The sequence below is a fragment of the Squalius cephalus genome (assembly GCF_949319135.1).
Source record: "Squalius cephalus genome assembly, chromosome: 17".
Taxonomy (NCBI): domain Eukaryota; kingdom Metazoa; phylum Chordata; class Actinopteri; order Cypriniformes; family Leuciscidae; genus Squalius; species Squalius cephalus.
The window spans coordinates 37,228,905-37,251,313 of record NC_137138.1 but is presented as its reverse complement, the minus strand read 5'-3'; the positions used below and the strand labels follow the sequence as shown (position 1 = coordinate 37,251,313).

Genomic DNA, 22,409 nt, shown 5'->3' with positions numbered 1-22,409 from the left:
CCTGTGCATAATGAACTATTCATGATAGTCAAAACAGATGGGCCAATCACACCTAACACCTCTCTAAAAAAAAAACGTGTCGGCATAATATCCGCTGGTGAGGTGGTCGGTTTCAATTTTAAAATGAACTCTGTCATTTTAATAAGATCAATTGGATTAAAATGTGTTAGCTGGACATTATTAGGGCTAGAATTGGAAGAATTAGAGGCATGATAGATGGGAATACAAAAGTATAGAACCTCAATCTTATTCCTAAAGAAATCAAGAAATTGTATACACAACTCAGGGGTAGCATCTGGATGTGAAGAAGGCTTCGGATTAACCACTTTATCAAAAGTATTAAACAGTACTTTAGGATTATGTGAATTTTTCTTTATAAAATCTGAGAAGTATTCAATTTTAGCTGCTTTAACAGCGCACTGATAGGTAGACAGATGGTTCTTGAAAATCTCAAATGAGATATGTAGCCTATTTTTTTTTCCATTTACGTTCTGCTTTACGGCACTCCTGCCTGAGAGCCCGGGTATGATGGTTAAACCAAGGGCGAGAGCTGCGTTTAAACAATTTGATTTTAGTGGTGCAAACAAGTCTAAGATATTTGTACATGTCTCATTAAACAACATGGTAATTTCCTCAGTATTGAGGTTAAGCGATGGAGCTTCCAAAACAGACCTTGTTAGAGACTCTGTGTAGGCATTAGAAAACTCAATTACAGTAGAGGGAATTATCACACGAGAAAAGTGTACATCCTTCTCGTCGTTAGGGGGTAGACATGGCAGTATTATATTAAACATGACAGACATATGATCCGACAGGCAGCTTTGCTCAATATTAATGTTACATACTGAGAGTCCATAAGTTAAAACAAGATCAATGGTATGTCCGTGTTCGTGTGTAGGGCCATTAATATGTTGGATGAGATCGAATGAGTCAATGAGTTGTAGAAATTCCTTTACCAAGTGATGGGAAGGACAGCAGACATGAATATTAAAATCACCCAGGATTAGCAATTTATCCACAGTAGGGACTATATTAGAAAGAAATGTCCCAAATTCCTGCATAAAGTCCTTATTATATTTTGGTGGTCTATAAATAAGGGCACAAGTCACTGGGCTGGATAGCTGAATTGTGAATAGTTGCAATTCAAATGTATGATATTGGGTAGCAGACAAGAGTCTACACCTAAAGCGTTTTTTAAAAACTGTAGCCACGCCTCCACCACGGCCCACTAGCCTAGGAGAGCTAAAATAATCACAATCAACTGGGGATAAATCAGTCAGAGAATCCAGCTCACCAGCATTGAGCCAGGTTTCCGTCAAAAATAAGAAGTCCAGGTCATGAGATGTAAAAAAAATGTTTAAAATAAATGATTTGTTGCAGATGGATCTTGCGTTTACCAGCGCCAGTTTCACCTGTTGTGGTCCGGTGTCCATAAGCACAGCCGGTGGTTTGATGTATTCCAGAGTGCAAAGGTTCCGAATGTCTTGTAGCACTATTGTATCACACACTGTACCGATGCTTGTATCGAAATGACACTACCATGTGATTGATGATGTTAGAAGCTTCGAATGTCATGCAGTATAAAAAAAATGTAAACCTCATCCGATGCATAAAAAGGGAAATGATTATTGAGGAAGTATTATTTAAATGATTTAACACTACACATCCCTATAATATAAATTATATATATTTTAAACAGAATTCTCAATTACTTTAATTATGATCACATACTTGTATATTTTTTATATCATTGATCAGTGTGTGAATCTGTTTACCAGACTACACATCTCACGCGAGTTGTGGCCTCATTGGCACAAATGATATATTTCTCATGTCTTTGAGGCATGTAGCCTATACGCTGAGTTTTGGTTCATTTATGAGACGAGCTTCAGTTCACATGCAATGCAAGTGATCGCGCCGGCGCCTCCATGCCCTGATTATATTGTCTGCTATATTTGCTTATGTATTAAATCCAGGTGGGATATAAGATGACATTATCTGATACAGAATATAATGTATATTGTAGGCCTATATGCAGAGGCGGACTGGGACAAAAATTCAGCCCTGGCACTGTAGCCACACAAACACAGTATGCTGCCAAAAATGATTGTATACTGCCAGAAAGCATTTCAAGGTAAAGGGGCAATGACCACTGGGACACCTCCCCTCCAACCTTTCTTAACATTTCTGAGAACACTTTTTTTCTGACAACACTCTTTTTCATGGGACATTTCCTCAGTAGCAGAACTTAAAGGGGGGGTGAAAAGCCCCTTTTCACTCAATCTCCAGTTAATCTTGAGTACCTATAGAGTAGTATTGCATCCCTAATATCTCCAAAAAGTATTTAGTTTGATTATATATATAAAAGACAGATAGGCAGTACCGAATATTTTTCGGAAAAAATCGATCGGCTGGAGGCGGGCCGTGTGCTAGCTGCTATACTGTCTAATGGCCGTGTGGGCGAAGCTAACGCTGTGAGCTAACGCACCACACTAACAACACAGAGACATCTGAAGCAGATACCAGTTTTACTCACCGGTTCCAATCACGACCGCGAACCTTTATCATTGCGACTGCTCTGCTCGATCCATTAGATGCATTAGACGATCTGCAAATCCGTCGATGGGCTTTGTTTGTAAAACAATCACAGGGAAAGTCTTACACAGCTCCGTTGATGCTCTAAAAAAACAAACTCCATCCATTGGTCCGTTAACGCTGGGTTCTTTGGGAATATGTGCATGGTTCTCTTGCCCTGGCATCCAAAAACACACTTATTTGGTGACTATTACTTCCAAAAGGCTCAGCCGAGCAGAGCAGCGCTCTGATGGCGAACTGCTTTCACTGTCTGTCTGTCTGGCCTACGAGTGCGCGCGCGCCTGCGGGAAGTGCCCTTAGGACCCATATAAGGAAATTCCACCCTCTCTAACGTCAGACAGAGCCATACTCGAAAAAAACTTTCCGAAACTTGTGACAAACCAGAAGGACAATTTTTGGCACAGAAATACTCCTTCAAATGTACAATTTAATTTTTGAAACTTTGTCCATGTTTAGCATGGGAATCCAACTCTTTAACAGTGTAAAAAACTCAGTATGCATGAAACAGCAATTCACCAGCCCTTTAACTGTAACTACAGCCTCAGACTTCTTACCATATCAGGAACAGAGACTCCAGGTAAGATGTGATTTTAAAACAATATCAACAGGCAGTGTCAGTGTGTTTTCGAGTAAAGGTTAAGAGAAGGTTAATACAATGCTCAGAAAATCAATCATGTTCACTGAAAGAAAAAGTTAAAGCAAGTTTTCAGAGGATAGACATTAGTAAGAAAGAAAACAGATATGTTTTTAAAGAAGACTTAAAAATGGCTAGCGATGAAGATGATCTCACATGATGATTTGATATCTACAGAACTAAATTAGAAATAGATCATGAAATGGGTTTTTGAAGCTGATATAATGTATGATGTTGTATTTAAAAAGAAAAAAGTTTATTCTTGCTTGATCTGTAAAGCACTTTGGGTCAGCTTCGGTTGTATGCTATAAAAAATAAAGTTTAACTTGACTTGATCAGAGAAGGTTAGGAGAGGTTAGGAGGAGTCAGCAGGACTCATCAGTGGCATCTGGTCCCTGTAAAAAAAATATATATATATCATATATCACATATATCCCTGTGAACCTGCTGAAATCAGAAGTAAATAAGGCTGCACAGTTTAGGGGGGAAATCTGGTTAAATTCTGGTTAAAATTGCGATTTGACATTCACATTGTGCCTACTTGTAGGGTTGCACTATTTCATTATTATAAAATTACAGTATTTAAAAATAAATATAATATAGTAATTAAAATAATAATAATAATTTTACCTTTATTTTATAAGAAAAATGCAGGCAGCCTATAACTATAAATAATTAGAAAGGAACACTTAAGAAACAACAAACAAAGAATGAGAACATAGGGTGACAGGGGAAACAAAGCAGAATATGACCATGAAACTATACAAGACAAGGTCGTGACAGGCATCTCCTTCACACTGACATTCAAACAGGTCTCCTTGTTGACGATTTCAAGATGGCGGCACGTTTGATGTACCTGAAGCAGCCGAGCTGCATCTACTGTACATATCTATGGTTGGCGACCCTAGCTGCGGTGAATGCACAGGTAAGTGTGCAAGTGTAACCAGATGTATTTCATGAGAATAAGGATAAAAATGCAACAAATGCAGCAAAATTTTTTTTTACTTTTTTTTAAACTATTCATTCAAAAATAGGAAGTGTTACAACCCAAACCTAATGAACTTCAGATTTTAAATAAAGACACCAGAGGACTTCATTTCTTAGCAGACGAAGGAAACAAAAAACATCTAGGTAAGATTGAAATGTTGTTACAAAATGTAAATGTGCTATCAAAAATATCACTGGACAGATTCAATATCATTTGAAGGAAAAACGTCTCAGGTTACATATATAACCTGGTTCCCTAAGAGGGGTTGGTAATGACATTTCCATAGTGTCAACACCATGACAGCATCTAGTTCCCCTTTCAGGGAACCAAGTTACATGCGTAACCGGAAACGTTCCCTTTCGGAACTCAATGCTGTCAGGGCATTGACACTATGGGAATGTCATTACCATCGCTGCCACACTAAGGAAGATTGTCTGCTCAACAAGGCTGTGTAATACCGGCACAGACAACTGTTGAATGCAGACATGCCTTGGTAAACCCTGAAGGACCTGTGACCCTGGGGTTGTGCCCATGTGCCCAGACTGTAAATCCTGTGTAATGTGTGCGGAGAGGGCCAGCCGATTGCAGCACAAACCTTATGTCAGGGCCCACCCCTAGATAGAGCTATAGAAGATGCTACACTCCTTGTGGATTTCCAGAGGAAAAGCCATTACGAGAGCCTCATAGGACAGAACAATAGCATCTACAATCCAATGGGAAAGGCACTGCTTGGTGACTGTGTTACTAAAGCAGACCAGAAAACAAGACAGGAGTAGCTGCAGGTCAGAGCACTGGGCGTGCAGAAAGGAGGTGTGTTTTGGAGGTGTGAATTGCTACAACAGAAACTAACCCTGCCACACACCTTGGTCGACAGCTTTCGCGACCAATAATAAAGACCCTTCCACGTGCACCTACCATTCGGCATGCCCCAAACTTTCATAATGCTCATTACTCCAACCTGCAGATATCCACACTTGCAAAAGATTAGGAGAATGTACGCCACTGGCCCGACATAAATCCTAAGAGCCTGGATTGGTTATAGTAGATGCAGCCTGTGGATGGAGCCAATGGAGCCTCTAATTTAAAAAAAAAAAAAACTTTCCAGGACCACAGAAAGATCCTACAAAGGAACTCTGCAACTTTAGGTCATACAATTTTCTTGTGGTGGGAGCTCTGGAAGTCAAAAGTGTCTCAAAATCCTCAGTTGAGAGATTAGAATCTATGAGCTGTTGCCTTTCAGGGACAAGACACAAAGTTTCCAAATCTTCAGCCAGAAAGTAAATTGCCCTCTGGAAGAGCAGTTTGGTTTCTGCCAAAAGCAGGAACTGCTGTGCTTGCCTGAATAGGAGGTGCAAGCACAGCTCGCTCTGGTGATGGATGTAAGACACTCTATTGTAAGTTGCTTTGGATAAAAGCGTCTTTTAAATGTGAACATGCACATAAAGCATTTTATATGACATAATTATAGCTAAAGTTTAAAGTTTAAATCTGTATTTCCTATGACCATTTTCTTTGCCATGCCATGTGCTTGCCATGGCTTCAGTGCTTGCTTGACCCCATATTGCTGCTTGCATCTTTATTTTAAAATGGATTTCTTCAGTATTAACTCTTTCCCCACCATTAACGGAAATTTCCGGCATTTCATGTTTTCACTGTTTTACGGTAGGGGCCCTATTATGCATCTTCTGAAAGAATACCGAATCTCCTGATCAAAACACAGGTGAAAAAGAAGCGGAAACATTCATTCATTAACATTAAATACCACATTAATCAAACTGCCTAATGTTACTGAATGAAAAGCTGTAGGGGTAAAATCTTTGCGTGGCAGGGGGAGCTGCCACTAGACCTGTCACTCAACCCGTCACCGCTAGGGGCAGCTGCCACTCGACCCGTCACCATTAAATGCGCCTGCCACACGACCAGTCACGGATATATGCGCCTGCCACTGCGTTATATGCGCCTGCCACACGACCAGTCACGGATATATGCGCCTGCCACTGCGTTATATGCGCCTGCCACTCGACCAGTCACGGATATATGCGCCAGCCACTGCGTTATATGCGCCTGCCACACGACCAGTCACGGATATATGCGCCTGCCACTGCGTTATATGCGCCTGCCACTCGACCAGTCACGGATATATGCGCCGGCCACTCGACCAGTCACGGATAAATGCGCCTGCCACTGCGTTATATGCGCCGGCCACTCGACCAGTCACGGATATATGCGCCAGCCACTGCGTTATATGCGCCGGCCACTCGACCAGTCACGGATATATGCGCCGGCCACTCGACCAGTCACGGATAAATGCGCCTGCCACTGCGTTATATGCGCCGGCCACTCGACCAGTCACGGATATATGCGCCAGCCACTGCGTTATATGCGCCGGCCACTCGACCAGTCACGGATATATGCGCCGGCCACTCGACCAGTCACGGATAAATGCGCCTGCCACTGCGTTATATGCGCCGGCCACTCGACCAGTCACGGATATATGCGCCAGCCACTGCGTTATATGCGCCGGCCACTCGACCAGTCACGGATATATGCGCCAACCACTGCGTTATATGCGCCGGCCACTCGACCAGTCACGGATATATGCGCCGGCCACTCGAACTTACACAATATGTAAGGTTTAAAATCGCTCGTGGCTCTATTAGCATCGCGCTGGCCATACCAGCCACACAATCTCTCACTGTTTACATCTATCAGACACTCCTAATAATACACAAAAGCACACATACAGTGCAATACATATCTTATTTACCTATTTCTCATCTTATCTTGTTTTTTATTTGCTCTTTATACCTGTATATGGGAGTGCGCGCTCGTGGCTCTATAACATCGCGCCGGCCACTACCAGCCACACGATCTCTCACTGTTTACATCTTTCAGACACTCCTAATAATACACAAGAGCACACAGACAGTGCAATACAGATCTTATTTACCCATTTCTCATCTTATCTTGTTTTTTATTTGCTCTTTATACCTGTATATGGGAGTGCGAGCTCGTGGCTCTATACTATAGCATCGCGCCGGCCACTACCAGCCACACAATCTCTCACTGTTTACATCTTTCAGACACTCCTAATCATACACGAGAGCACGCAGACAGTGCAATACAGATCGTATTTACCTATTTCTCATCTAAATCTTAATCTTAATCTTAATCTAAATCTTTTTTACCCGTATGGGAGCGCGCTCGTGGCTCTTACCGTCGCGCCAGCCACAAGATCTCTTACTGTTTTAGCAGTTGTCTGTCATCCATTTATGGTGCAGGTATAAGGAGAACAAACTGCTTGTTACAGAACATGCCACAGTCAAGGTGAGTAAAATCAATCACATTGTTTTATGAAATATTGTTTAAATACCATTTTAAGTACTCGTTTGGTGAACCATTTATAAAGCTTTATAAACCATTTCTTTAAATGTTTGTGTTATTCAACAACACTGAAACAGCATTGGTAATTATTATTTGTAATAATTTATTGAATACAGAGAAAAAAAGTCCTGACAGCACAATGTGTGTGGCACAGCAATGAGGCATCCCTTTGCCCTTAAAACCAATCTGGATCTCTGGATATTCTGTAAAAATTATAAGAGTTAAATCATTTAATGATTTATAAAACACATAGAATAGACAAAGCTATAGAGCAAATACTAAAATCTGAAAAAAAGAGTACTAAAATGCCATTTTAACATACTTACGCCAAATATCCCTTTGTTTGCAAAACTGTTTCTGCCTGGAACCTGTGGAAGCCCTCTGTTTTTTTTATGATTAATAGGGTTACCTTTGAAAGACCAAGAAAGGAAAGAGAGGACGGCTATTTACATGATGACCCATGAAGTGAGTCATAGGCGAAAAAAAAGATCAAATTTACCTCAGGAGTTAATACTTCCAAAATGTGGGCTGTATTGATTAACTCTTTCATGTCAATCTTTGTGACTTGCTGAAGTCTATCAATGATCCCCTCTGTCTGTTGGGAAAAGGCATTGCATTCAACCTTGTTAAAGTATATTTGTTTTATCTTAAGTGTAGCTTATTTCCAAATGTTAGTAAATAATTGTTTATATTTGTGGGTTTTCCTACAAAAGTTACTTGATTGTTTGTTAATTATAAAATAGTTTTACCTGTTGTTCATCAAAAAAAGAAATCCTTTCATTAATTTTCATCTTCAGCTTAGGGGCAAATGTTGGATTTTTATGCAAAAACATCCTGTTCGATCTTATTGTGCCACTTGTCAAGCCACTGTGTAGTTCCTACAATATGAGGAAATGGTTCATTCATTTCATACAGTAATGAAATAACTGTATGGGGGTTCATTCAGTATCTCTTTCAAACAAGTGAAACAAACATATATATAATAATTATGTGACAATTCCAAAAAATATATATATTTGTTTCACTAATAAGATTCACCTTACAAAAAAGGCAAGTCACATTTATTCAGTTATTGGCGTGATGAAGTATTCCTGTTGTTTACCATTATCTCCTGATCTGTCACTACGTCTATCACCAATCCCTGCTTCAACACTGATAGTAGGAGAATATTTGGGAGGTGAACAGTGACTGTGCACCTTACTCTTACCTAACGTAGCGTGTACATGCCGAGCGATGGAATCGCCGATGATCACAGCATCGCGTTCGGTTTCGCGAAGAGGGGAGAAGCGGTTCTGTGTGGATAACTCGAAAACCGGGAGGGTCGGAGAGAGTTTTGGTCGGTGCCTGACTCGCGTCTTCTGCCGCGGAACCATCCAGGCTTCGTGGTGGCGTGTTGGAGCCGGAGTGAACGAGACCATGGCTGATCGCGACCTCGGCGCTCGGGACCGATGCTGAGAAACGCACGGAGTGACGAGAACGTCAGGCTCCTCGGCTGTGAACCTCTCCTTGCAAATCCGCCGTTATAATAGCAATCCGCCGTGGAACAAGCGCGCCTGCTCTTAAAGAGAATGTGAGATGATGCTCTGATTGTTTTTTTTCACATTACGCCCAAACCACACCTATGAGTAATGAAGCGACTTCAGACCAACACATTTTAGATTTGCGTCGGGTGCAAGAGTCATTTATCCCGACGGTGTAATAGGAACAGCGCCCAAGACCCGCCCACAAAGTTACTTGTGTTTTGCACTTGATACTTGCGTTTCAGATCTTTAAAATAGGGCCCAAGGACTTATTTTTTATACGTAAGATTATATATTTATTATATATTTCTATATTATATATTTTTAGCATGTAAGATTATGCCTGAAAAGGTTTGGGATTTTTTTAGCATATGTTAATTAAAAATAATTGTATACTACAACTTGTTGTTTGTTTACTTGTTTTTTTATTTGTTTTTTTTTAATTTATATGACATTTTTATTTTGTTATTGAATTTTTGCCATGAAAATAGCCTTAGATGCTGACATGGCATTAAAAAAAACATCTTTCTATCTAAAGCATGTGTAAAGTACTTGATTATAATTTAGCTGTAGTGTTATTTGATATTACATGTAAAACAAGTTTATTTTTAATGTTTTTAGAATATCATATATAATATTATATACAGTGAGTTCTGGAAGCAAAAAGGGGGATTATGAACAAAATAAGTTGAGACAAAAATCTATGGAAATACCCTTTGATAAAACCCAAGAATGTGCACTTTTTATTACTTGTGAATTATGTGATTACAAAAACTGAGAAATACAGAGAATGAAGCAAAAAAAACCTTTTGCAAACATAATGGAATTTATGACTAGTATATGTTGTTCTGTTACTAAGTCCAAAGTTAAGTGTAATGTACAGATTAAAGTTGCCAAGGCAAACACAAGCAGCTTTAATCTGTCAATATTGCATCAATTTGTAAACATTAAGATAGCACAAATATAGTGCAACATTATTATGTCGTCATATGCTGTATTTTGTCTGACATTGGCTAAATTGTCCATAACATGTGAATTACTGAAGATGACAGTATAAATATAATAAACCTTTATTTTCCCAGGAAAGAAGACTCACTGAGATCTCTTTTAGAGGAGTGTCCTGGCCAAGATAGACAGCTGAGTTTACATAGACAGTTTTTTAAATCAAAGTTACGACATACATAAAAATCTAAACAAAAACATCATTACATAAACATAAAACATGCAACTGGTTAAAAACATTTACACACCATTAATTTACTCTGACGATTGCTGAATAAAATGTTTAATTAACCTACAAGACACCAAATTTTTAAACTTCATCTCAGTCTGAAGAAGATTCCAATCTGAGGCGGCGGCATATTTAAAAGAGGTTTTACCCAGCTCGGCTCTTGCAAAAGGCACACACAGACTGTGGATTGGGTTAGAGCGTAATAATTACCAGGCAATATCTGTTTAATAAGACAGCAAAGATAAGGGGGCAGATAACCTAATGTAGCTTTGTAAATCAACTAATACCAATGCGTTTTTATTCTAATAATCAACGAAGACCAACCAACCATTTTATATAGATCACATGTTGAAATGGTGTTTGAGTTATAAATCTCAGAGCACCATGGCACAAAGCATCCAGAGAGACAAGATAAGAGGGTGCGTGCTGATACACCACATCCCCATAGTCAAAGACTGGTACAAAAGTAGCAGACACTGATTTCTTCCTCGCATTAAAGGGGGGGTGAATTGCTGTTTCATGAATACATTTTTTTTTCCGAGCATCAACGGAGCTGTGTAAGACTTTGTTCCCTGGATTAAGATAATGATTGTTTTATAAACAAAGCCCAGATCGACGGATTTGCAGATCGTCTAATGCTTAAGGATCGAGCGCAGTCGCAATGATAAAGGTGAGTAAAACTGATAAAACTGCTTCAAATGTCTCTGTGTTGTTAGTGTGGCGCATTAGCATATAGCTTTAGCTTCGCCCACACACGGCCATAGACAGTATAGCACACGGCCCGCCTCCAGACGTCCACTTTTTTCCGGAAAAATTCGGTACAGCCTATCTGTCTTTTATAAATATAATAAAACTAAATACTTTTTGGAGGTATGAAGGATGCAATACTACTCTATCGGTACTCAAGATTAACAGGAGATTGAGTGAAAATGAGTTTTTCACCCCCCCTTTAAATGAAAAGCATGACTTGTTTCTAAAATAAAATCCTATTTTTTTCTTGAGTTTTTGCCTCAAATATTTGAGATGTGAACCAAAGCGCAATGGTTTATCGATAATAGCACAGCACACAGATCTCTGACACGCTTTAGCCAAAGCATTAAGAATGAGGTTAACAATAGCCGTTTTTCTGCTTCTGTGCAAATGTCTTATATTTGAACTGGTCATCTCTGAATTGAGTGTTAACAGTCAGCAGACTTGTCTTTTGAAAATCTGCACAGACGTCCTGAAGGATCTCGGAGCCTCAGAGGCACGACTCAAAGCTCTTGAAATCAGACTTGCTGACAGTGAAGCTCAGATCAGGAAATCAGAAAGGAAAGCAGAGGTGAGACTTCTGTTTTTTAAGACCTATGTGCTGTAATACTTTTGACAAACAATTGCTGTAGGATTTACTTTGTAATGATTTGTGAGATTTCCTTGCAACGTCTGATTGAAAACTGTTTCAAAGAAATGGCATTTATCACATTGACTTGAATGTGAAAATTTGAAGTAGAAAGACAGAAACAGTATTTTCCTGTAAAACTTACTCCAATAATCTTTGATTTAGAAAGATTTTGTTTTAAAAATTAAAACAATTGTGTTTCAAAAAGTGTTGCATATAATTTGCTTCCATTGTTACTGAGCCAATTTTCAACATTTTAACCAAAGGTGGCATTTTCAGCTTCACTGGGATCAAATGGTTTCTTTGGACCAGTTAACACAGATACAATACTGGTTTACAAGGATGTCTTCATTAACCCTCTGAGGTCAACAAACGCGCGGGCGTGTTTTGCTGGATTTTTTTCACATAGCAGCAACATAAACTTAAAAAAATCCGTCATTTATGGTCATATAAATAAAATAAATACATGATTATAAACTATAGAGGGTCTTCTTTTTTTTGTGTACACTCACATTAACATTAAAACCTTGTTTTTATTTTTAAATAAATAAAATAAACAGGGTGCGCTTTCAGCTCGCTCTGTCTCCGCAAAAATCTTTCTGAAACAAGTCTGGAAAATGAACTTAAACTCAGCTAATACTTATCACACAACCATGAAACACGCGTCTAAAGAAAGCTTTAAATTTCTACTTTTAAATAAACCAATTCACATTCAAAACAAATATTCTCCTGCAATGTAATCTGTATGAAACTAAAAAGAAGTACAGTTTCTCCCGTCTCATCTAATTAAATGTAATGAGTTCACACCCTCTCGAAGAGCACGCTATTCATAAGATAATGTGCTGAGGTGATCTATGCAAAAAAGGTAAACGCCCCCTGAAATGCCTTAAAACCTGCAAGTTTCATTCATTCACGGTTCACTGGTGAAGAAGCCCTTCAGCTAGTCCTGGATAGTGATGACGAGTTCACTTTTTCCTCAGAAGAAGAGCGGGACTCTGACGACGAACGTTTGTATTTTGAAGAGCGACTTGATCCAGTCGTGGATAATATTTCGGATGAGTAAGTCTTTTTAAATTTACTTGCATAAGTTGACAAGCTATAATCGTAGGCTACATATTTTACTGGTTGGACCATTTCCATACTTGTCATTCAGAGTAATTTATATTTAGGCTATGCTGTAAAGTAGGAGAGATGCTTCATGCAGTCTGTTTTCTTTCGTTTTTAATAGTTTTGTTCAAAATAACACATTTTGAGCTTTCTATATATATTTCTCTGGTATATTAGGCAAAGCTTATGAGTTTGGATTAATTTATGAGACGAGCTCAAATTCACATGCCGACACGGAGCTTTATTGCCTACTATTTTTAATTCTTATGTATTAAATACAGGCAAATTGTTGATGAAACAATGATTAAAATGAAGATAAAATTAATACAAAAACGAAATTCACTTTAAAGAAAGGCTTTATACAAAACATAAACCTAATGAAATAGTCCAAATCTTGTCTGCCCACTCCCTTTGTATCGTGATTGTGCATGATCTTAGATCATGGCCTGTATGAAAGTTAGGATTTTTAAATTAATTTATAAAATACTATGTATGTTTAGATTATATTTTGACTAGTGTTTATGCTGCCTCATTATCATCAACGAAGAGTACTTGCAAATATCTACTGCAAATGTGTGTATGTGTGGAAATGTGTAAATATGCCCAGATGATGAATTGCAAATGTGTTAATGTTTGCGTTGTGCTATCTCCGTAATGGCCCATTGACACACAATATATGCCTACAGCACGTGTCTACAATTATTCGCATCAGTTATTCATATAGACTAATGGTAATATACTTTGAAATATTTATGTTATAATAGTTTTCAACTTTAAAAAAAAAAAAAAAGGAATGTAGCTGCATCACCTTCATCTGCAACTCGGAGGGCGCGCAGCAACACAGTCGAACATCAGAACGAGTAAGTACATATTTACCCATGTTAGTTACTTTTTTTTTTTTTTTACAATATGAGCCTGTATGACTTTATTTTTGGAGGTTGGTTGATAATGTTACATATTTTTTCTTTGTGTTATTTTATCAGCATGCTATGTCCATCAGCTGTGCATGTGCTGGAATAGTACTCTAAAACATATGATAATAATAGTTTTCAACTTTTTTTGAAAGGAATGATGTAGGTTCTGCAACTCACACTAAGAGGGCATGCAGCAACATAGACAGAAATCAGAAAGAGTAAGTACATATTTACCCACTATTTTACAGATGTTAGACCTGATGTTGTTTTATCAACATGCTGACTGTCCATCAGTTCTGCATGTGTACTTAGTACTTTGTTCAACCTTTATTAATATTAATATTATTATTTTTATAGGAATGTGGTAGCATCACCCTCAGCCTCACCTGCAACTCGTACTGGGAGGGCACACGACAGGTGTCGTTCAGTTTTGAGAACAACTGAAAAGTACGTACACTTTTATTCCCTTTCTTTCAAATATTAGTATAATTCTGTTTACATATTCTGGTTTTACATAGTCCACACAAACATTATGTGTCTGTATGGCTTTGCATCTGGTCAATGTTACTTTTAATGCCTGAAATGCAGTTGTAATATTTTGTGTAATAAACATGCTCACAGTTGTTTGTTTGTTTTACAGCTTTAAAGGTGATGGTGATCATCAGACACCTGTTGCAAAGAGGGCCAAGACAAACATTCAGACAAGCAGCAAGCAGTCTACTCTGTCATGGCAAACAGAGACTGACATTGATATGGCTCCACAGACTCTGAGATTCCTGCCTGCACTGGAACCTGGCCCACAGCTGAGTCCTGCTGACGCACACACTCCTCTGAGTTTCTTCAAAATGTTTTTTTCTGAGAATGCAGTGTCAACTCTGTGCCACAACACCAATGCTCAGGCTGCTGGTGCAACTGCTAAAGGCCGCAAATATAAATGGACTGATGTCAGCATCAGTGAGATATACCGCTACATTGGGCTGCTGTTTACATAGCCATGGTGAAGATCAGCTCCATCAGCGACTACTGGCGGCAAGACAGTCTTTTCTCTTTGCCTTTTTCTGCCACAATCATGTCCCGAGACCGATACCGCACCATTTCATGGAATGTGCACATGAGTCACCCAGATGCAGATAAGGAGAATGACAGAAAGAGGGGCACACCTGAACATGACCGTCTTTTCAGGGTCAAACCTCTCATGGAGACTATTCATCAGGCTTGTAAATCCATCTATCATCCTAGAAGAAACTTAGCTGTCGATGAGAGAATGGTGGCATGCAAAGCACACACAAGCATGACACAGTACATGAAAGCCAAACCAACCAGATGGTGTTTCAAGTTGTTTGTTCTTGCAGACTCATCAAATGGATACACTTTGGACTTTTCTGTGTACACAGGAGAGAACAGCTTTCCCACAGGCCATGGACTGTCACATGATGCTGTAACATCTCTTTTGGACTGTAAAGTTTTAGACTCTGGGTACCATGTGTACATGGACAATTTCTACACAAGCCCAAAGCTCCTCAAAGACCTGTTTGCAATGAAGTTTGGTGCATGTGGGACTTACAGGGACAACAGGAAGGGTTGCCCTCGGAATGCAGCTAATTCACTCTCTAAAAAATCTGCCAGGGGATCCATCAGGTGGGTTCGGGATGGACCTCTTGTATTTGTGAAGTGGATGGACACACGAGAGGTATCTGTCTGTTCCACCATTCAATCTGCTTATACTGGTGAGACTGTGCAGAGGAGGGTGAAAACACAAGATACATGGAGGACAATGACATTTCCTTGTCCTGCACCTGTGACTGCCTACAACAAACACATGGGTGGTGTTGACCTGTCCGATCAGCTCTTACAGTACTACACTGCACAACACAAAACAATGACGTGGTACAGAAAGATCTTTCTACACTTCTTGGACATTGCTGCCACCAATGCTTTCCTTATCCACAAAGAGCTATGTGGTAACATGACCCATAAACAGTTTATGGAGCAGCTTATTGCAGAGCTCTGTGGTGTGTCACAGAAAGTAGCACCAAAACAAGGTAAGGTAAGGTAAGGTAAGGTAGTTTATTTATAAAGCACAATTAAAAACAACGGGTAGTTGACCAATGTGCTGTACAATTTATAAAAACATGCAAAAAGCAAATGTACAAAAACATTTATACAACATAGTACACATATCCAACTACTCTCATAAAACAAACAATCAACTAACTCAGCTATTTGGTTTAGACAGGAAAGCCAGTGAAAAAAGATGAGTTTTTAAAAAAGATTTAAAAGATACCACTGTGGAGGCAGTTCTAATATGCAAAGGTAGCCTATTCCAGAGTTTCGGTGCCAACACTGAAAAGGAACGATCACCCCAAAGTTTGCGTCTTGACCTTGGGACAATTAGCATTTTCTGGTCAGCAGATCTAAGAGATCTTGAAGGAGAGTATATCTGCAATAGATCTGAGAGGTAAGGTGGTGCCAGACCATTTAGAGATTTAAAAACAAACAACAAAATCTTAAAATCAATCCTATAACGGATAGGCAACCAATGTAAAGAAAACAAAATCGGAGTGATATGGCTCCGCTTCCGAGATCCTGTCAGCAATCTAGCTGCGGCATTTTGAACAATTTGCAAACGTCTCAAAGTTGACTGATTAATTCCTGCATACAAGGCATTACAGTAATCTAAACGTGAGGTCACAAAAGCGTGCATTACTCTCTCTAAGTCTTCAAATGACAAAAATGACTTGACTTTTGTCAAGGTTCTTAACTGAAAGAAACCTGATCGCACAACAGCGTTTACTTGTTTGTCAAATTTTAGTGTGTTATCAACAGGGCTTAAAGTATTCCGGCACCATGCCGGATCTCCGGCGTGCGGCCGTGAGGGAAAAAAAAATTGGGAACTTGCATGCGGTTTAATATTTTCGAGTCAATTGATTTCACCTACCAATCATATGAGAGGATCGCTGCTCTAACTAACGTTACAAGCCTATCAGAAGCAGAGCAGGGCGGGTCCTGGCAACACAGTGTGATTGAGATCCATACGTTAGCGTCGTCGTTGAAAGCATGGAGCGCATGTTCATAAAGCCCGGGGATGATGTCTTACCCACGGGTATAATTTCCTATGCGGATGGGAGGGCATGTCCCCCCACTTTCAAATTCATTTGTTGTGATTTTTAACCGCACGCCGTCATTGCCACAGAGGAGCAGGACCGAGCCTGTAAAATAGTTCACTGAAAGTTCTAATGCGCGGTTGCGACCATAGACTATAAAAAAAATAGATTGCAACACAGTTAGTGATGAAACGCGAGAAACAACAACAGGCGAATGTCATTATGGATGAAAAGAAAGAAAGGAGATGTGAGTTGGTTGATTCAGGAAATTAGCTCAGGTCAGGATAATGGGTAACATCAGACTGTTAGATAAATATTAAATGTAGAACATTCTGTGTAGCTTACTAAAAAAAAACATTCTGTGTGTAGGCCTACCATGAAAACGAGTCCACTTCAAACCGCAGTATTTTCTGTCAGCAATGTATGAAAAGTGCTGTCAACGTCAACGCATGCGATTCATTTTTGTCCAGCTTTAACGTTTTAAAATATTTAACGCAATTAACGCAGCATCCATCCGTTCTTTCTTTCTGACATCCTTTAGCTAGGGTTATGATCACGCTCTTATTCACGCAAATGCTTTAAAACCATTCCTGCGCGACAAGACAAAAGAGAACGCGCTTTCAGTGAATGTCCTGACACGTACGACGCACAGAAAGATGCGCGCCAGTATCGAGTTCTCTTTCGCGCTTGAACGAACAATAACACACACATTTATGCCAGAATGTCCTCTTTGTCGAGTATCCTCACAAGAACAGTCTTAAATGAGTTAAATAAAATCTTAAATGGAAGTAAATGGTAGAGAGAATGAGATGTGAGATCCTGTCAACAGCGGCAGATCTTAAAGTGACAGGAGCCATTAATTCTGTCTGTCAGTAAAGTTGACCTAAAGAACAGAGGGAGCAGAGAAAATTACTCACTGCTCTTGACTAAAGAACGCTTGTAGCTTTGATAAGGATTAATCTATATTTAATTTATAATTCATGCAGTGCGGACTGTTTTATAACCTTATTCAATTTCTGTATGGTACAGATATGACATGTATTATGGGTTTAATGACGATTGTCTTAAGTTCACTTAAATTAAAAGTTGTATTTTTTTTTGAAGCCTAATGTTTAAAATTTTGGGGGAAATCATTTTCATCGAGATATCAGTAGCTATAATATTAGTGATACTGGCTTTCATTCATAAAAAGATGCCATTAAGATACAGCTATAATACTTGAAAATAAATGGTGCGTCTAGTCCGTCTGCCCCCCCAACCCCCCAAAAAGTTCAGGCTCAGGAATTTTTTTCACTTTAACCCCTGTATCAAAAATTACCCCCAGGTTTTTCACCATGGATTTACAATAAATGGATAAAGAACCTACATCAACCCAAGGTGACTCAGAAACATTAGAAGGTGCAAACACAACAATCTCAGTTTTACATTCATTTAGATGAAGAAAATTTGCAGCCAGCCAAGTTTTCAAATCATCCAGACATGCTAAAAGGGGCCCTAATGAATGATTGTCTTCCTTTTTTACAGGCATATATATCTGTGTATCATCTGCATAGCAGTGAAATGATACTCTGTGTTTTTGAAAGATCGCACCAATAGGAAGCATGTATAATGAAAACAAAATGGGTCCCAAGATGGACCCTTGGGGTATCCCACATTTAAGAGGGGCAGACGAAGATGTAAATTCCCCCATGGTAACTGAAAAACTTCTGTTTGTTAAAAAAGACTTAAACCAATTTAAAGCAACGCCTCGTATCCCTGCTAACCTCTCAAGTCGTGCGATAAGAATTTCGTGGTCTATAGTATCAAATGCCGCGCTCAAATCGAGTAACACCAAAACTGCCGCGTTTCCTGAATCTACAGTCAATAAAACATCATTAAGAACTTTTAAAAGTGCAGATTCTGTACTGTGATGTTTCCTAAAACCAGACTGAAATTTTTCAAAAAGCAAATTTTCATTTACAAAAGACTCCAGCTGAAAGAGAACTGCTTTCTCTAGTATCTTTGAGAGAAATGACAATTTTGAAATAGGTCTAAAATTATTTAACTCATTTGAGTTCAAATTGGTATTTTTAATTAAAGGCTGCACCATAGCATGTTTGAAAATGTCTGGCACAGACCCTGATACAAGGCAACTATTTATTATATTTAAAACACTAGGACCGACTGTATCAAAAGCCTGTTTGATTAGCTTTGATGAGACTATATCTAGTGGGGAGTCTGATGGCCTTAAAGGGGTCATATAATGGTACATGCACTTTTACAAGTTGATTGCACTGAAATGTCTGTTGGCAGTGCCTGTACACAACCATCCTATCATGATTAAAATCCATCCAGTGGTTTTGTTTTAATCTCCTTATATGTTTGACCATCTATGAAATCAAGCCGTTCGATACTGTGACGTCATAATATCCAACGCCCCTCCCGCGATTGTGATTGACAGCCATGTTTCAACACAAGACCCGCCCTGAGCAAGCTGTGACAGCCGTCGTCATAGTAGTCCGCCATTGTTGATATGCTGGAGGAGAATGGCGTCTACGCGATTGTGGTGTTCTGTTCTTACATGTAATAAGGAACACAGCAGTCATTTGGATGTTCCTAAATCTGAGCCGTTTAAGATGCAGTGGCTGAGTTTTGTTTTTGAAGCGATATGCCCAAAGGATTGACGCGGGGATTCCCTCACGGGGATTCCCCACGATCGTCCATGCTTTCATGTTTACGCGAATCATTTCACACCAGACAGCTTTACAAACGAGAAAAAACGGATCGGTACCAAAGTGTTACTGCTGAACCTCCAGAAGATGTGAGTGTAATGTTTTATTAACCTTTATATTAGTATTTATATTAATCTTTGCGAAATTTGCAAACCTTGCTGCAGGCTTCACAATGAATGCATCTAAGGTTTACACTCAGGGTGCATTACGGCATGTTTTCTATGTACGACGTTCTCAATATAATTCATAATCACACGTTTATAACGAATAACACGTGGTTATTGTGTTAGAAACGGTGTCCGCACAGAACAGAGAGGCGGGGTGAGCAAAGCTCATTATCATTTAAAGACACATGCACTGAAACGGCGTGCTGAAAACAGAGCTGTTTTTGACCAGGTAAAATTAGTGTTTTCTTACAATACTAATGAGAATTTTTAATTAAAGTATATTACAAACTTTTAATTTAGACCCTAAAGAATCATATTAGCTTGTACAAAAATGGCATTATATGACCCCTTTAACTGCTCTACTATTTTTACCAAACTAGGATAATCAAGAACATCAAAGTGATCAAACACCACAGAGATAGATGGTGTAGCTATAATATCACAAACAGCCAGAGGAATTTGAGACCTAATTTTATCAATTTTTGCAACAAATTTTTTTTTTACATTTTCACACATATCCATCGACATATCAGGCACAATTACATTGGGTGGATTTATAATAGAGTTTATAGTACTAAATAGTACTCTAGGTCTATGATAGTTTCTCTCAATAATATCAGAGAAATACTGTGCTTTTGCTGCTTTAACAGCACCTTGATATGTCTGCAGGGAGTCTCTTAATATATCATAAGACACTTGGAGTTTGTCTTTCTGCCATTTACGCTCTGCCCTCCTGCAGATTTGTCTGAGTGTGCGTGTATTATCATTTATCCAAGGTTCTACCTTAGTTTTTACACCCCTTGCCTTCAAAGGTGCAATATCATCTAAAATGGTTTTGCATACAGAATTAAAGGAAAACAGCAAAGACTCAGGGTCTGAAAAGGATAAAGGTGGATCAACCACATTAAAGTTATTTTCAAACATCGTAGCGAACTCATTGATGACGCTAGTATTTATCCTATGACATAGGCGTACTCCTGGTAGAGGTTTATCAATCTGGCATGGAAAAGAAACCCCAAAAGTAACTGGTTTGTGGTCAGAAAAAACAGCATCACAAACATCCACATAACATACAGACATGCCATAAGACAAAACTAAATCCAGTGTGTGTCCATGCTCATGTGTAGGAGCATTTACAGATTGCACAAGATTAAAAGAGTCAATGAGATTCAAAAAGTCCTTCACCAGGGGGTCTGCTAGACAGCACACATGAATGTTAAAATCCCCCATAATTAGAAACTTATCAAATTTCAAATAAAATTTCCCCTAAAAATTCAGAGAAATCCTGAATAAAATCTTTATTAAATTTAGGTGGCCGATAAATCAGCCCGCAAAACACTGGCTCATCCAATTCAAGCTGAAAAGTCTGCAGTTCAAAACTTGGAAAAAGTTCAGTTTCCACAAGACGACAATGATAGCTGTTTTTAAAAACAGTTGCTAGACCTCCACCCCTGCCTGTAGCCCGAGGAGAATTTATAAAATTACAATCTGAGGGAACAAGGTCGGCAAAAGGACTTAAATCACCAGTAGATAGCCATGTCTCAGTCACAAATAGTACATCCAGTAATTTCGATGTAAGGAAATCTCTCAAGATAAACGTCTTATTGCAGAGTGATCTCGCATTAACCAATGCCATTTTGATCAATAAAGAGTCACCTGCTACTGACTGTGATGCATAACACAGTGATCGAAAGTTTCGGAGATTTACACCCCTACCTTTACGAAGATATGGCATCGTATGTATAAGTTGTTGTTTGGTGATGATTGTCGGAACAATTTGCCGAAGCGAAACATATGCTGGCTCCAGTGAGCGCCAATGAATGAATCGATGATCGTCCCACGCGCCATAGCCATGACGGTCGAAATTGGACCTAGACTCCATCAACAGTTTTGCCTTGAGTTTAACAGAAAGCCCGCCGCGTTTCCCATGTCTTCTTCTACGCCTCTTCGGAGTAAAAGCGCAGGGGGCTGAGAGCCGATACAGCGCCAGTGGCACAGCAGACAGATCTGGATGAAAGTATGAACATGATCCTCCTCGTTCTTTACCCGCCAGTATATCCACAGTAATTTTAATGTTAATAAGCATGTGCCGATCATAAACCAAAATAGCAGTAACATCCTGGACCAGGAGCGAGATGAACAAAACAAACACAAACAGAACAGGTACAGGTAGCAGACGGCCAGCCACACACAACGGCGCCATCTTGATTGAACAAACCAGTAGTGACCATGTGCCGGTTCCAGGAGCTGAGCTGAGCTCAGATGCAAAGGACATTTACACAGTTGGTCGCAAGAGCTGTGTGCTTTGCAAAGGACAGCTTGGTAAAAGGCAGGACACACCTTGGAAATGCCAGGCATGTAATGTTCGCTTGTGTCTTCAGCTGAACAGGAACTGTTTTCAAAAATGGCATCAAGACATGTAACTATATTCTATCTGCCTTTATTTTAGTTTATTTTGCTCATTTTGCATTATTTTGCTTTATTTTGCTTAAAGCCCGCCATCAACGGGGCGTAAGCATTTACTGTGAGATACCTGCAAATTTAGAACATTTAGTTCCTCCACATAGAGAAATTACAATAAAACAGATTGAAAAACAAAACCTTTGTAACTCCACTTCTTTGTTCAGGCACTTGATGGCCCATTAGCCACTGGGGGAGTGTATGTCACACCCCTGG

The 22,409-nt window shown here is 39.3% G+C and overlaps 1 protein-coding gene and 1 long non-coding RNA gene across 4 annotated transcripts in view; both read left to right on the top strand.

Moving 5' to 3' along the window:
• Positions 1–3,122: 3,122 nt before the first annotated feature.
• The window catches only part of LOC307174564 (uncharacterized protein), a 215,002-nt gene continuing 195,715 nt past the window's right edge, over positions 3,123–22,409 (top strand). Inside the window, exons 1-3 of one of the 3 annotated variants that reach the window (XM_079898453.1) lie at positions 3,123–3,172; positions 4,042–4,154; positions 4,264–4,360. In XM_079898453.1, the coding sequence (XP_079754579.1) occupies positions 4,065–4,154; positions 4,264–4,360 (187 nt within the window). In that variant the 5' untranslated portion in view covers positions 3,123–3,172; positions 4,042–4,064. Of the gene's footprint in view, positions 3,173–4,041; positions 4,155–4,263; positions 4,361–10,842; positions 11,023–11,544; positions 11,674–12,710; positions 12,790–22,409 lie in introns of those variants that run through there. The other 2 variants (XM_079898452.1, XM_079898455.1) reach the window with 2 other exon arrangements.
• Positions 13,491–18,105, top strand: LOC307174566. Its single transcript, XR_013824009.1, has 4 exons — positions 13,491–13,697; positions 13,904–13,969; positions 14,109–14,198; positions 14,392–18,105. It is a non-coding gene; the product is annotated as an uncharacterized lncRNA (long non-coding RNA).